The sequence below is a fragment of the Dichotomopilus funicola genome (genome assembly GCF_033296635.1).
Source record: "Dichotomopilus funicola strain CBS 141.50 unplaced genomic scaffold C8A04scaffold_62, whole genome shotgun sequence".
Classification (NCBI taxonomy): Eukaryota; Fungi; Ascomycota; class Sordariomycetes; order Sordariales; family Chaetomiaceae; genus Dichotomopilus; species Dichotomopilus funicola.
Window position 1 is genome coordinate 3,111 of NW_026944083.1, and position 14,692 is coordinate 17,802.

Consider the following 14,692-nt stretch of genomic DNA (forward strand, 5'->3'; position numbering starts at 1 on the left):
TTCAAAGAGCCATGAGGAAATGGTCGGAAATCGTAAATAAGAGCCTGCTGGAGATTGCGAAGGCTGTCGGTATACCTCTCCAGTACGGAAAGGGTATGGTTGGTCTACAACCGAGTTATGGCCCTGGGGCATCCATGAGCTTCACAACGTCAGTGGAGGAGCATGCGACACACTGAATCTACGGGGCGTAAAGGAGGCCGGTAGCCATATCCTAGCCGCGGGTCTGGGTGTAAGACTAGAGCATGTATGTAGAATTGTTTTCTTGAGAAAAGAGCCAGAGGAACGGTGAACGAACGAATTCCCTGAACCACCGTTTATCCAACAGTTTACCGGAATGGAGCTTCTATTAACAAGGCCGCAACTAGACTACCAACCCAGTTGCTTCCCCCCGCTCCCCCCCCTTTTTTTTTTCGCCAAGAATGCCGACGATTTGGCCTCTCCTAGCTACATCTAGTGTTCTGAAGACGAATAAAGAAAGGGACTCGGGAACGAACCCAATTGGACATCATTCAGTTCACGATTGCGGGTTTCTTGACGTTACCTTATTTTTCCATCATCCCGTTGCCGAGGCGTTTCAGATATCAGCACGCGTATCTGTCCTTAGTCGACCTAACCCCGACCCAGCACTGCCAAAGCCACCAACCATATTGTCCCGCCCCAACTTAGATTCCGAATGTCGATGTAAATGATTCAAAGTCGCTTTACAACGGACTCCTGAGGGTGATGTCCTCATCAAAACCTCGGAGAGAGAAAATGCTAAGCATAAAGATAACATTACTACGCTGATAAATCGGCCGGGGAATCCGATACAAGGCTCGCGGAGCAGCCGCTCACAAGGACGATCTCGAGGTAGGATGTAGGCTCTGGCATGAAAACTGGTATAGTACTTAAGGACCGGCAGAGATGTTTATATGATACCGCTCATGCTAACATTCTGACTGTCCTTGGGGATACGCAGTGCCCTAGCTTGCCTCCTTCATTCTGTTATACTGTCTGGGGTGGTAGTATATATTATCTAACAAAGTCGCCGCTCACAAGTATATATGACTAATTAGCAGAGGGATGTGAATAGTATTTTAATTTTGCCTTGTTAACCTATCAGTTGCCTGGAGATTGCATACAGACCCAGCAACCTCCACTCGTTGTACGTTTTAATATTTCCGTTGTGGCTCCCGATACGCCCACGGATCAATGGGCCTCTGAGGCGTCTCCCTTATTTCGCCCGACGACCTGCTAGAGTCTGATAGGCGCTTTTCCCGCCCAAGTAACCTTGGGCGTTCACTTGGATATCGCTGGTAAAGATCCTCCTGCAGGGCTTTGAACTCCTCCATTGAGGGAGGGCGGTCGGGCAATTCGCCGAGGTCTTGCCCTGGATCTGTCGGGCGGAAAGCATGAAGCTGGGTAAAGACTGTCCTCTGCTCGGCTAGGAAGATATCCCTTAAAGACTTCCTCTCCGGATCGCTATACACGTTAAAGAGATCACTCTGCTCAGCCAAGAACGACTGTATTGAAGGCGGCTTAGAACCTCCAGTAGCCTATCGAAAGTACTGCTGCTATACCGCCTTCTGCTGGTGTATATACTCGTCTCTACCGGGTTGGGTATCTGCTGGAGGGGTAGCGTTACTTGGGCGTACATCTCTCCTTTCTGTCAAGTTCCTACCTAGGGCAGAGGTTTCTGCTCCACGGAGCTTTACACTCGGCGGTACTGGACTCTCGGGAGAGTAACGTCCTTGGTTCGACGAAGATCGCGCACTACGTAAACCGGGATCTTGTCGTCTAGGCGGGCTAGGGTTAGGAGGGTTATGACGGAAGGATGGCGGTCCAAATGGAGGCCGGTCGTTGTAATGTGCTTCGCGGTGAATGTCGGGTGGCTGTGGTGGACCAAACGGCGGCCCATCATCGACTGTCTGGTTTTCAGAACCCGAACGCTGACTATTGTCCGCCCCGTATCGCCTTTGTCGTTTTGTTGGGCTCCCGGCTTCGGGAGATCGTCGCTTTGAGGGTACTACTGGTGGGATTCTAAAATGGGGTTTAGACTGGATATTTGGGTCATAAGTTGAGTCTGGAGGAGAAGGAGAAGGAGAAGAGGGGGACAGGGAGTAGGCTGGTTGCGGGGACAGTGGCGGACCATATGGGGCTTGCTCCCAGCTGGAGTTTGGTTGTGAACTAGGAGGTGGCCTTTCGAACGAGTTCGGTGGTAGTGGGGGGCTATGCGGAGCCTCTCCGCCGGAGTCTGGTTGTGTACCAGCAGGTGGTCCTGTGGACGGGCGAGGGGGCAATGGTGGGCCATGCGGGGCTTGCTCCCCGCTAGAGCCGATCTATGAACCACTTGGTCCTTTAAATGGTTGTGGAGGTAATGGTGGACCATGCGGTGCTTGCTCACTGCTGAGCCCTAGGTGTAAACCTCGTGGTCCTCTCGATAGGTGTGGGCGTAACGGCGGACCATATGGAGCTTGCTCCCTGCCGGAGCTTAATGCTTCAGGCGTGTTAGGGGATATTGGCCGACCATGCAGGGCTTGCTCATTACGGTGGGGCGATGAACCCGCCAGATGATTCATTGTGACGGTCAAGGGCTGGTTGGGCAGCCTGGTCCAACAGAGTACTGGGGAGAGTAGGGTAAAGGACTGTGCCCTCGTCAGCAGCTAGGAGTTTAGGATATAATCCTGTGGCCGGGTCAGTTGAATCCGGAAGATGGGAGGGCTGCTCTTCTGTCTGTTCTTCTCGCCTAGGAGAGTATCTTGGAGACGCCCCGTAACTGTCGGGGCTGTCCCGGTGCGTTGTAGAATGCCGTCGGCTATATCCCGAGGCATCGGACTGAGACTGGCTCCAATCGGACAGTCCTATATGCCAGGATTCGCCGGGAGACTGGGGGGGCCCAGAGCCTGGCGTTGTTTCTTCTGCCGGGCTGTATGAGATCCTCCCGAAGAATGCTGTTATAAAATCGGCTTGCACAAACAAAGAGGTGTCTTTGTCCTTCGCTGTGCCCAGGAGCGTGGGCAGGAATGATTCTGTCTCTAGATCGAGAAAAGATCGCATGGGCGGTTTCCCACCTCTCCACTTCCGATGATACTCGCTGACGACATATTTCCGAGGCCGGGAAGGTCTGCAGCTCTGGTCGACTCCGCGACGGACCTTTGACGTAGAGAACCCTAACCGGTTGGCTAAGGTATAGAAAAAAAAGAGAAAATAATCGTCGACCTCGGCAACAACCGCCCTCACCCCGCGTTTGTCTTGGAGTGGCTGTATATTCGATAGGTAAGGAAAATGCCGCAATGCGAAGAGGATCAGCTGCACGACGGCGATCTTGAAGTGGGTGGCGGCCAGGCGGTGAAAGCGCCCTTCCTTATGCTCGACAACCGCCCTTCTGTGGTCCCAGTGTGCGGCTAAGTTCTGGAATAACGTGTGGTGCTGAGTCTTCTCCCCGTCCTCCATCACATACCGCCTTAAAATGTCCATTGCGATCTCTAGGTAGTTCATGTTGGTATTGAACGTCGTCAGGCTCGTAATGATGCCTTCTAGAGATAAGATGTTGCGCAATATCGTATCCCTCGATGCGGGATCATGAACATTCCGAAAGATCAATCTCCCCTTTACCATGCGGGAAATCCGGATTCGATCTTCGGGAATCGAAGGGGCTAAAAACTCTAGCTTTTGGACGTCGTCAGAGTCTGCATAAAACCCAGGGACGTCCTTCGCGATCGCTGTCCATTGATTATATATGCGGGTAATGTAGTGTATCACAGGTTCAGGGCAATCTAGCCTTAACCACTTGTGCCAGTTGCCAAGTAGCATCCCACTCCGTAGGGCGGGGAGCGAGACCACCGCGTCCAGTGCGCTCAGGATTCTCTGGTGCTTGTACCGAGGCGAACCCCCGTCGGCTATGATTCGTGTGAGCATATCCAAGTTTTTCGCCTTGCTCCCCGATAGCTGCGTCCAGGGCGGGTCGGTGTCCTTGCCGCATCGATATTCGTAACACCGCAGTATCCAGTAAACCTCTCCATCTGGCTGCTGTGTTTGGTGGAGAAAACCTCTGGTCTGGACATCTAGAAGGGGGTCATCGTCGTCTACAGCGTGTCAGCCCGTTTATCATAAAGCTCCGTCTCGTACCTACCTGTCGGATAGTATAGTCGAACAGTCCAGAAGTAACGCTTTCCAAACTCCCTGCTCGCCGCGGCAAGTCGGTGTTTACCCTGAATGCAAATGATAGACTTTGGAGGCAGGGAGACCTTGTGGTAGGTTGGCCTTCTTGTGACTGTCTCCTGGAGCTGCTGGCGGGAAAGGTTCAAAGCTGTAAGGATCTTATAGTATGTCCTGAAGTCGACCAGCCCTTTGACGTGATGCTCCCACTTCTTCGGCCGACACCTAACTCGCTGAAAAAGATGCGCCAGCTTGTCGACAGTTGCACTGTTCAGGTCCCTCCCAACGCCGGGCAAGAAATTGAAGGCATCGATGGGCACCTGAATGATACCGATTGGTTTCCTCATCTCGGCGGTGTCCTAATGCGTTAGAGTCATTGAAATTGGGAGCTTTTGGAGCGATAGAGGTGGATTGCTCAGCTACTGATGGCTAATGTTGCTATGTAGGTCACCACCAGGTCCGCTCAGGCGGCAGCCAACCGTCAGCCAGGCTTCCGGCCACCCCTTACGATTTCCCGGTCCAGGGCCAGCCAACCGGCGTCAATTCAATTTCCGTCCTCCTCTCCATACCCGTCCGTGGGATCTGCGCTTGCCCGCAACCCCCGTTTCTTCTGGCCCGCAGCGGATCCTCTCGACTGCGCGTCAGCCAGAGCGTACCTTCGGCCCTACGATGTCTTCTTCATCTGCGGTCCGGGCCGCTGCCCGGCGAGGCCGGTACTGCACCTCCGCAAACTGCACAGCTGGCTTAACTTTTGCAGCCGTTTCCTTGCGAATGGCCGCGCTGAAGGTTGGATCGCCGCAAGCTGGGTCGATTCAGTTTAGATCTGGGGCGGGTGGGTGAGGATAACCGCTTACCAATGACAATGCAATTCTCGGACGGACAATCCAGCATCAGGTTTTCAAGATAGCGCCCGTGATTGTCTCCGAAGTACGACGTCCAGTAGCCTTCTTTCTCTTTAAACGGCAACTTCACGTCCTTCTTGTTCGTGCGCGACGGGTATAGAAGCCAAACGACGGTGTTCTTGCCTGTTTTTAGCAGATGCAGTGCCGGGGGGAAGAGCTACGTACGCTGTCTTGGTCCATGTCCTGCAGCTCCCGCAGCTTGTTGCCCACTAGATCTTGCTGGCCTACGTCATCTAGCACCCAGAGTAAATCCACCCGACGCTTTTCTCTTCGTGAACTCATGTGTTTATACCGGCCGACTTGGTGCCTAGCGAACGAGAGAAGACCCACAATGCCGGGTCCCCTCGCTGCGAGCACCATTGTGGTACATGCCGCAGCATTTATATCTTGCCCGTACGGTCCGTCTAGGAGAATCTCCTGGCCGCTCTTGGGTACGGACTTTGGTGTGCGACTGCCGTGCCATAAGATAAAGGTCATAACCTCTTCCTTCGATGAGCGATCGCCCGCCTCGGGACCCCACGCGAGCATAAGGGGGAGGCTATCGACAAATATATCGAAGTGTAGAGACCCGAAGCTGTACCGGCGTGGGAAATACACGTAAAAGTAGCACCCGGGGAAGGCCCAAACCCGAGAGTTGCAGCGCACGACGACCTCTGTGGATTCTGAATGGCTTCTGTCGCTCTTAATGCTTGCTGGCGTCCGGCGCCGCCGTACATACCGGTACCCAGTCCCCAAGATCCAGAGAGCGCCGCTCAAATAGACAGCCACTACGGCGGAGAGGCTTGCATCAGCAACGGGGCGAACCACGCCGATGTAGCCGGCCATGCCTACGACGCTAACGATAGCGAGGAGAAGATGGGCCAGCCACCAACCAGTAACCCCAACGATACGGCAGAGCCACCGGGACACAGGAGGGATGGAGGTCAAGAGCACCATCAAGAGCATCAATAGAAGCGACGAGGCAGCCTGTAACAGTTAACAACCATGCGCTCACAAGGTTTGGGTGCTTACAAGGTAGTCCCAAAGCGACGTGCGCAATTGGGTCCTCCTGAGAGCGAATCCGGCGTGCAGCAAACCTTCGGCAATCACGACAAATCCAACGGCACCATGGGCTATATGATGTGCATTTAGGCCGAAGTAATGAATGACAATATTTCTCCGCGCGCCGAGGAAGAGAGGTACCGAGTTGACAGCGGCCGCTACACCCGCCCACCTCTCCAAGTCGGCCCGTAGGAGCACCAAGACAACGCCATTGACAAGCAAATACAGTGAGAGGATAATAGCCCCAATCCAGGTGATGCCGGTGCTCCAAATTACGCGGTACTGGAAGCGGCGTTCCAGACGCCGGACCGCCCTAATGCGTCGGAGCAGTCTGTAGACGGGGTACAGAGCGATCGCGCCCAATACAGCGAGAGCAATTTCGATCGCCATAACTACGGAATTGGTTGGTAATTTGTTTATCAGCTACGTTATGCTCTTGTTCAATATTTATAGTCTGGTTACGGAAGCCGTTGTCCCGGATATAACCTCTAGAGTCCCGGCTTCTGTGGCTCTGCGCCACGATCCCGGCTACGTGTTGCACGGCCGCGGTTTCGGCTTCTGTCAACTATAAAATGTGAGAACCAGCTGCTGAAACTCAAATCGACTGCAGACCACCACCATCCAGACCACCTCCAGACCACCACCATCCAGACCACCATCCAGACCACCATCTTTCCCTACGTTAGCAAATTCCTATAGCCCTGCCGCCATGTCCAACCCCTCTGGGCCTTCCCAGGACTTGCTCGTTCGCAGGCTCCTAGCTGCGTTTGACAAACCAATACAAAACGCTAAGACGCACCCGGACCGCGACAAAATACACAAGCATCTCAAGAGCCTGTGTCCTGATCCAAGCGTACCACTTGATAAAAAAAGCGACCAAGACAACTTGAATAAGGTACAGATTCTGAAGGCCTGGGAAAAAGATGATCCCAAAGCGTTTAATAGTGCCATAGACAGACTTCTGGCCACCTATCCATTTCCGAAAGATGGCGACGCCGAGAAGCTAGACGACTTGGCACGGAAACTCTACGCATTCCAGGGAGATTACGAACCTCTCAATTGTTCTGATACAATAGCAGCGGCCATCAACGAAATAGCAGCGAAGCACCCCGAACCAATAGGATATCCAGACGAATGGGCAGAGGATAATTACGCCGGCGCTATCGCTGCTCTTAAGAGGTTCGCTGCAGAGTATAAGGGCAAGGAAACTGCTCCTCCCGGTGGTGATCCTCCCGGTGGTGATCCTCCCGGCGGTGATCCTCCCGGTGGCCCCAGTGACGACGCACCCGAAAAGCTATGGCCAAAATTCACGGCACTAGTCGACAATGGAACTATTAAAAAGGACAGCCCTCGGTGGAACATGACTAGAACGACTTGTGATCTCTATGGCTGCGACTGGGCCGATTTGAAGTTTAAGTTGGAATTTGAGCTAAGGCAGGGAACTAGCGCTGGAACTGACACGGACATGCACAACGCAGCCTCAAAGTTCCTGAGAGCATCTCCGGAGATTTTGAAGTTCATGGAGGAAGATTTCTGGGGCGACAAGGATATGTATACAATATACCAAGCCTATCGGGATCGATACCCTCGAATAGTGAAGTCGAGGGATTCCCGCATCATGGGGGCGTGCCAAAGCAGGACCCCCGCTAGAGACCAGGACACCATACCATCCAGGCCTAAAAAGGTCAACGTGAAAGACGGCTTCGACAAGATATATGTCAACGACCCAGACCAAGGCGGCAAGCGTGTGCTGGGGACAATAGTGTATGCCTGGACGGGTTGGCTCGACGTCAAAATGCCGAAAATCGAGGATAAGGACTCGGGCGAGAAGTTCTCTGCTGAGAGGTATAATCTCTTCCCGTAGAGTGCCCATCCTAAGGAAACGAGAGACTTTAGAGACGGCGCACCAGCAAAATGGCTGCAAAAGTCCGAAAAGGAGAGCCTTGAGGGCCTTGAGTTGAAGGATGTCACCATAAACCACTTCACCTACGCAAAGGCGCCAAAGCAAGACGAGAACAAGCGGAATCGGAACTGGCCGAGAGTGTTTGTTGTTGGATACATGAATAACAAGCCCAAGGACGAGCGTTTTATGACCGTTTGGGTCCGAAGCACTTTTAATGGCGGCTTTCGATCGGACAACATTGACGCAATCATGATTGAACAGAGAAAGCAGGATGGCTTGCCTCACCCAGGGTTACCACGTATAACCGACATTGAACCCGAGCCCGTCTCTGAGGCTGAGTCCGATAACTCGTTGCCATTTTAATGGCCGTTCGGCTACTTTTCGTACCATGTACTGATTGGGGTTGCTTTATTCTGTGCTTGGCTGTAATCTAGGGTGGACAAAAGAAATTCCCGATCCGAATGCGGGTATTGAAGACAGCGAGAATGACGGAAGCTAAGGCTCTGGTTAGGTGTGGGGGAAGCCGGTTTCAGAAAGATTCGAAGTTTCGCCCTCCCCTTCTCCCCTCCTCAAAACAAACTGGTGTGATTTTACCTACTTTCAAAGGCCGTATTGTTTCCCCTGTCTCTTCTAGTTGATTGATGTGTTTCGTTTTGCTTTTTTCATAGTCGAATGGGCAGAGATAGGATTAGGCCGGTCAGATTGTTTCATTGGGAAGGTGTCACGAGCTGAACCGCGGAGGGCGGCCCGTGGCGCATGCAGGTGGTGCGCGGGACGCACTGCCAACCAATCACTTATGTAACCAATCAGGAGGGGCTCGATGGGATCTCTGAGAGACCCACGAGAGCCAACATCAGGATCAATAAAGAAAGGACGAGAGCCAACAGGCTCGACGGGATCTCGATGAGAGCCACGAGATCCAGAGACTTCGGGACAAAGAAGTCGCTAAGTATATAGATAGCTAGCTAGTCACTCGTTGAGGGAGTCTGGGACTTCCTCAGTAAGCAATACAACTTGTTCGCTACACTTGCTCAGACAGTGAACATTGAGACCTGATCACGTATCTCGTTGTGAACCCTTTGGCTTCACCGTAACACAACCCTTACGTCATACCTTCAGTGAACCCTTTCAGAGTGTGGTTGAGAGACGTTCCGCCACACAAGCGTCAGAAAACCGCTCGGCAGTCTTGGGCTATACAAGCCAAAAGTGCATGTCTCGGTGATTGGACTGCTGAAAATAGCAGTCTTTTAACCCGCTGTTTTTAGAAGGCCAGTACACCCCCGACAAGTACATATGCCCTATCCTAAATGTACAGTACTTTGTCAGAGTCTGTGGGAATTGCGCAGTACCGGCCAGCTCAAGCCTCAAGCAGGCCCCAGCCTGGGCAAAGCTGACCGACACTGAGCTAAGACAGGTTGCGGTCGGCACCAATAACATCATCGTCGTCTCGACCAAACTGGATCCTCCCTCTAACGTACCGGCACCGCGTGAACCAGGAACGGATCTGGTGACGAGAACGCTCGCTGCTGCCGAGAGTAATAATCACCACCGAGACCCCGACACCCGGCTTCACGAGGTTAGGTTCTGTCCGCTCAGCGTACGTCAGTAGACAGCACTGACACTGGCGTCGAACGTGGGGACCTGCCTGATGGAACGCCGATCCTCAGCAAGAGACCCTAGGATGGGCTTTGGGAAAGCACCTAACCCAACCGGACAGCACCCAGCCACCTAATCGCTGCTCGCTGTTAGCCAGCCGGTTAGCACCAAAATTAAGTGGAGGAACAGGGCTTTCTCACCGGCAATGCGTGCCCGGCTCTGAAAGAGGATTACTTAACCTGTCTCAGTCCCCCTTCGTCCGGTCCCCAGCTTCTTCTCCTTTTATCTTCCCAGTCCGAAACAACTTAGCTTCCAATCATCTTCCCCCAAGAGCTAGTTACCTTACTGGACGCGATCGGGTATCCTGTCCATTTCCTTCTTCGTCCTGACGGAAGAGGTCGCTTTACCGGGACACGGACGTACGAATACTCCGGAGATGACAGAGACGATAGAGACAACACTGACGACGGGCCGGCCATTTTACTGAGCCTTAAAGTGATAAAGGCCATGATCCAGCAGCCGTGTAGACCGAGGGTGGGTTTGTTGCCTCTGTGGGGTTTGCTAAGTGACAGCTCAGCGCTCAACCAGTTCTGTAGAGGATTCAGTCCTGTATCAAGTGTCCCATCTAATTTTCCAACCTCCGAGCGAGCCGTATAGTTCTTTACTTGTATAGATTTTATATGAATAGGCGCTGTACCTAACCTTATACTGTGTTCCGATGTTTCCCCCTGGCGATCCTAACTGGAGAGGACGTAATACTGTCGTTCTGAGGGTGAAAAGATAGTTTTCCTTTCTTCAGCTGCAGAACACAACCTGCTCCGAATCGGCCGCCACAATCTTGGGTGGCGACAGGACTAATCTACGAATTTTCTAACTACATCATCATTCCGGTAGACATACTCCTCATTTTGACACACGGTATAACTATATATGTCGGTTTTCCAAGAAATAGCTATAAGTTATATCGTTAGCTAGTTCATTTTGAATAGTATGGTTATACAGAGTGCCAGTTGCCAACTCAGCAGGCCGTTAGACTGGCGTCACGTTATTTTATTTACTCCCCCTGAGCAAGGCTCCCCCACACTTCCGGGAATCAGAGGACAGTAGACTGGTTCAGGCAAAGCCGGAATTGCTCGAATCAGAAATTGGCTAAGATATTATTATTATATCTATGAGAAATGATAGTGCCAGCAACGCGTCGCAGGAACCGCCCCAGCCGCAAGGACGACGCATCATATTCCCTAGAACCGTCCGCCAAAAGTTCAAGAAGCGCTGAATTTCTTTGAAAGTAACATGGGAATGACTAGAGAAGTATCGGGCGTTATTGCGCAGCCGGATAACGCTCCAGTCCCGGACGGCAGGTTCAGTCGCGCAGAGGGCTGCTGGCCAAGGTGGGAACTCTCGCTACAACGTTGAAATGTCGCAGCTACGGAACGGCGGCAGCCCGGCTGAATCACCGATGGCAACCAATACGGGCCGGCCCCTATGTGCCGCGCCACTAGGCTGCCTTGGTTTTGGCTGTAGCTGTGGCAGCTTTCTTTCCTACATATTAATACGTCTTTTCCTCATATTAGATCCTATACAGGGGTAATCTCTCAATAGGATACTAGCTGAAGATACTAAAAATATAATGAAAACATACATTAACAGCTAATCTACGACGTATCAGGGTTCTAGAACTACAACCCCCTCGATTAGCATACGTTCAAGTTCCCGAATAAAGATGTCAACGCCCTCGAACCAATCCTCAACCGAATCTCTAAACGCTCCGATAACCAATGCTGCTTGTAGCGCCAGGAAGTGCCCTGTCTCAAGCTCGGTGGCGCCGAAGCGATCTTGCAGAGTACGCAGCACCGGCGAGAAGTTGAGATACTGTGAAAGCCACAGCGTCTGCTCTGCCGTTGCCCTCACTGTGACCGCAGATGGAGAGATTTCTGCACCCTGCCTTGCTCTCCAGCCGCCATTGCTATCCTTGAAGATTACTCCTCGGTAGGGGCTGGTTCTATATCCACACAATGTGATATCCTCTGATGCACACAGCTCTGGGATAATCCCGCTATCGTTCGTTTCTTGACGTATTTCTTGGAGGCACCATCGTAGGGCATGTATTCCTAGGTCAAACTTCAAGTCTCCTAGACCTCTCGCTTCGATAGCGGCAACCGCATTTGCAGCGGCTACAGCGAGGATCTGTGGAAACGACCAACACTTTGGGGATAGGGGAGATTCAGCTAGCTCCCAAAGAGTATCCTGGTTATCTCGTCGCGTTGCGAGCCATATCAGTTCTTTAGACCTTGCATCCGTCCTGAGAAATTCTAGGTGGTGGGACGCCGAAGAATACGTTCGAACAACGTCTGGAAGGCGTTCTGTATGCCTGAAGAGACTATTCCGACCGATCGCTAGCACACCATCGATGCAGGTACAAAGTAAAATATCGGGGGTTGGATCGTACAATAGCTCGGGAACCATTGTCGGCAAACGGATCTGTATGGAGATGACAGTGTATTTGGTGAATCGTTCTACATATTTAGACAAAGGGCAATAAATAGATGGAACTCCCAAAGCTCAGGCCAAGGAACGCCGAAACCTGGGCTAAATGTACCAAAGCCCGGGCTAAGGGACGCCGGGATCCAGGCGGCACCGAAAGGCCGGGCCTGGGGAACCGGGCTTACGGAGCGTGGCAGGGCACCGCTGTAACGCCCTGACTGGCGTCAGAAACGCGCCGCTACAAAGTCAGGGCTAAGGATATAACTTGAAAACGCTATTTAGATGCGGTAATAGTAGGCAAAGGCATCCCGCGGGCACCAGATGGACTGGTACAGACAGTAATCCCGTTTCAAACACCAAAAGTCACACTCGATCTCTCCATTTAGCCAGCAACTCTAGCCATATCCCCTCCCAGTATGTCTGTGGAACTAATAGTTACAATAGCGATCAGCAGCACAGCCCTGGTCGGCCTAGGAATAATCTAAATGTTCATTTACAGTCAAGGGGTCAGTAGGAGTCGCCAAATACACCGCAGCCAAAGAGCGTCCAGCCTACACGACAAAGCCTCTGAAGATGCCCAGCGCTACAATTCCGCTGCACAGGACCATACAGACCATTCCCCACCACCTCATGACTTCCAGCAGCCGTCGCAATACTGGCCCTTTAGCAATGCTGGGTTACCCCCTCGTACACACCAAAGCGACACAGGCTGGCTGGAGCATCAAGTAGTACCTAGTCGTGGGCAGCAGAGCCGTAGGCGCTTTGAGAGCAGCCAGCATGACGAGCCAAGGATCGTCTCGCCTGCCGAGAGCCATTACAGCCGCAGAGTGGAGCTCCCCAGTATGCCGACCCGAGTTCTGCCGTCATGGCAGCAGCGGACCGAAGAGTTACATTTTTGGCACCAACAAATGCCCGCATAGGGACAAAGCCACCCCCCTTCGTTGGATCCGGGCCGTGCGAACGCCCAGCCCGAAGCCCGGCTTCCTTACCCCGCAGCATCCCCCCCAAACGACAGAACTAGCGGAGGATAATGCTTTTCCTTTTGGGGTCATCAGCACTGTAGGTTGAGAGGCTAGGAATCAATACAGTATCGTCGGCCAATAGCGGTAACACGGCCTTGCTGGAGAGGGTCCTGACAGCCGTGTGCAATCAAGTAACTCCGAGCTCTACAGTCTCGTGTGACAAATCGTCTCAACCACACTCTGCAAGGGTTCACTGAAGGTAAGGTAACTGGGGTTGTGATTCGGTGAAGCCAAAAGGTTCACAACAAGATAATGATCTGGTCTCAATGTTCGTAGCAATTGATAGCAAACAAGTTGTATTGCTTACTGGAGAACTCCCAGAGTCCTCCAGAACGGGTGACTATATACCTATCTGAGTAAGGAACGTTCCTAAGTATCTTGTACCTTGATCGCAGCGATCGCTCAGCGATCCTGCGATCGTGGTGCCTGGTGTTTTGGTGATCCGTCAGTCGCTCCATCGATCCAGCGACCGCTCCCATGATGTTGCCTGATTGGTCCCTGCCTGCGGTGGCCCGTGCGTCGACCTCAACGTGTTGGGTGTCGGCTTGTGACATCTCGCCGGAACACAATTCCACTTCTCGCGATAGTTTTCCACCGCTTCTTGAAGTTCTCATTACCTCTGTCCCTTTTCCTTCGCTGCCTTAGGCCATGTGTGGCATATTCCGCCGGATCTGGTACCAGCTTCGTCTGTCCAGGCATCTACAACGCTAGCACATTCTGAGATGGCTGGAACGATGAAGCTGTCTACGGGATTCAGATAGTTTTATAAGAATATTAGCTGAAAATGATATGCTATGCTGATAGCCTCGACCAAGTCGATACGTTATCTGCCGTGTTTACTATAGATATATACCAGTAGTGCCAGGTAGTCACTTGGAGTAACGACTGCAGCTTCCGGAGCGTGTCTAGCGGTAAGTGTGAAGCAATCTCTACATACAGTCGCTAGCGAAATCGCCTTCCGCTTTGTACACTCGGTTCAACTGTCCGGGAATCCCTTTTTTGGCCCTCTTGGCGCTTACACCGTACCTGTCTCACGGTCGCATGTACTGTTCAGTAAAAGCCTGTCTTGCTTACGTAAGGCGTACCTGAACAATACACAACTTTACATACAGATTGAAAACACGTAATTTACAATACAAGAAAATACGTTTTGATCATTGTGGACCAAGAACATGATGCTTACTATTGATCAAAGTCATCTAATAACGCCAGTTCCCTACTTACCTTCTGGTATCGTTCGTGCTGGACGCCAAACACAGCCTTGACTCCAGCCTGACAACGCACATACAACACCCTAGCTTCAAAGATGTTGCGTAACTGAGTATATAGAATGGCGAGGTTCTGGATCGTATTGAGGGCCGGAGGATGAAAATTAACATCATGACCAAGCACCTTCTCGTAGCCTCGGATTGCCCGCTCGTACATAGCCTCGGCGTCGCTAAGCCGGCCCTGATTCATATAGAGGTTGCCGAGATTGTTGACCGTGTCTAGCGTCGACGTATGATCCGGTCCCAGCGCCTTCTCCTTACCTCGGAGTGCCCGCTCGTATATAGCCTCGGCGTCGCTAAGCCGGCCCTGATTCATATAGAGATTGCCGAGATTGTTAA

General features: G+C 52.3%; 3 protein-coding genes across 3 annotated transcripts in view; 1 reads left to right on the plus strand and 2 right to left on the minus strand.

Moving 5' to 3' along the window:
- Nucleotides 1-1,151: 1,151 nt before the first annotated feature.
- On the minus strand, nucleotides 1,152-6,470 carry C8A04DRAFT_31171 (uncharacterized protein; the record flags this gene model as incomplete). The annotated part of the gene is made up of 7 exons (XM_062781665.1): nucleotides 1,152-1,502; nucleotides 3,220-4,064; nucleotides 4,112-4,496; nucleotides 4,794-4,939; nucleotides 4,992-5,157; nucleotides 5,205-6,005; nucleotides 6,051-6,470. 7 exons carry the CDS (start codon nucleotides 6,468-6,470, stop codon nucleotides 1,152-1,154), a joined length of 3,114 nt encoding a protein of 1,037 aa, XP_062634571.1.
- A 319-nt stretch (nucleotides 6,471-6,789) lies between these two features.
- C8A04DRAFT_31172 (uncharacterized protein) lies at nucleotides 6,790-8,346 on the plus strand (the record flags this gene model as incomplete). Its single annotated transcript, XM_062781666.1, has 2 exons — nucleotides 6,790-7,925; nucleotides 7,977-8,346. The coding sequence occupies 2 exons, from the start codon at nucleotides 6,790-6,792 to the stop codon at nucleotides 8,344-8,346; spliced, it is 1,506 nt and encodes a 501-aa protein (XP_062634572.1).
- A 5,921-nt stretch (nucleotides 8,347-14,267) lies between these two features.
- The window catches only part of C8A04DRAFT_39242 (uncharacterized protein), a gene marked incomplete at both ends in the record, with an annotated part of 4,018 nt that continues 3,593 nt past the window's right edge, over nucleotides 14,268-14,692 (minus strand). Inside the window, one exon of the mRNA XM_062784510.1 lies at nucleotides 14,268-14,614. Within this exon, the coding sequence (XP_062634573.1) occupies nucleotides 14,268-14,614 (347 nt within the window). The remainder of the gene's footprint in view (nucleotides 14,615-14,692) is intronic.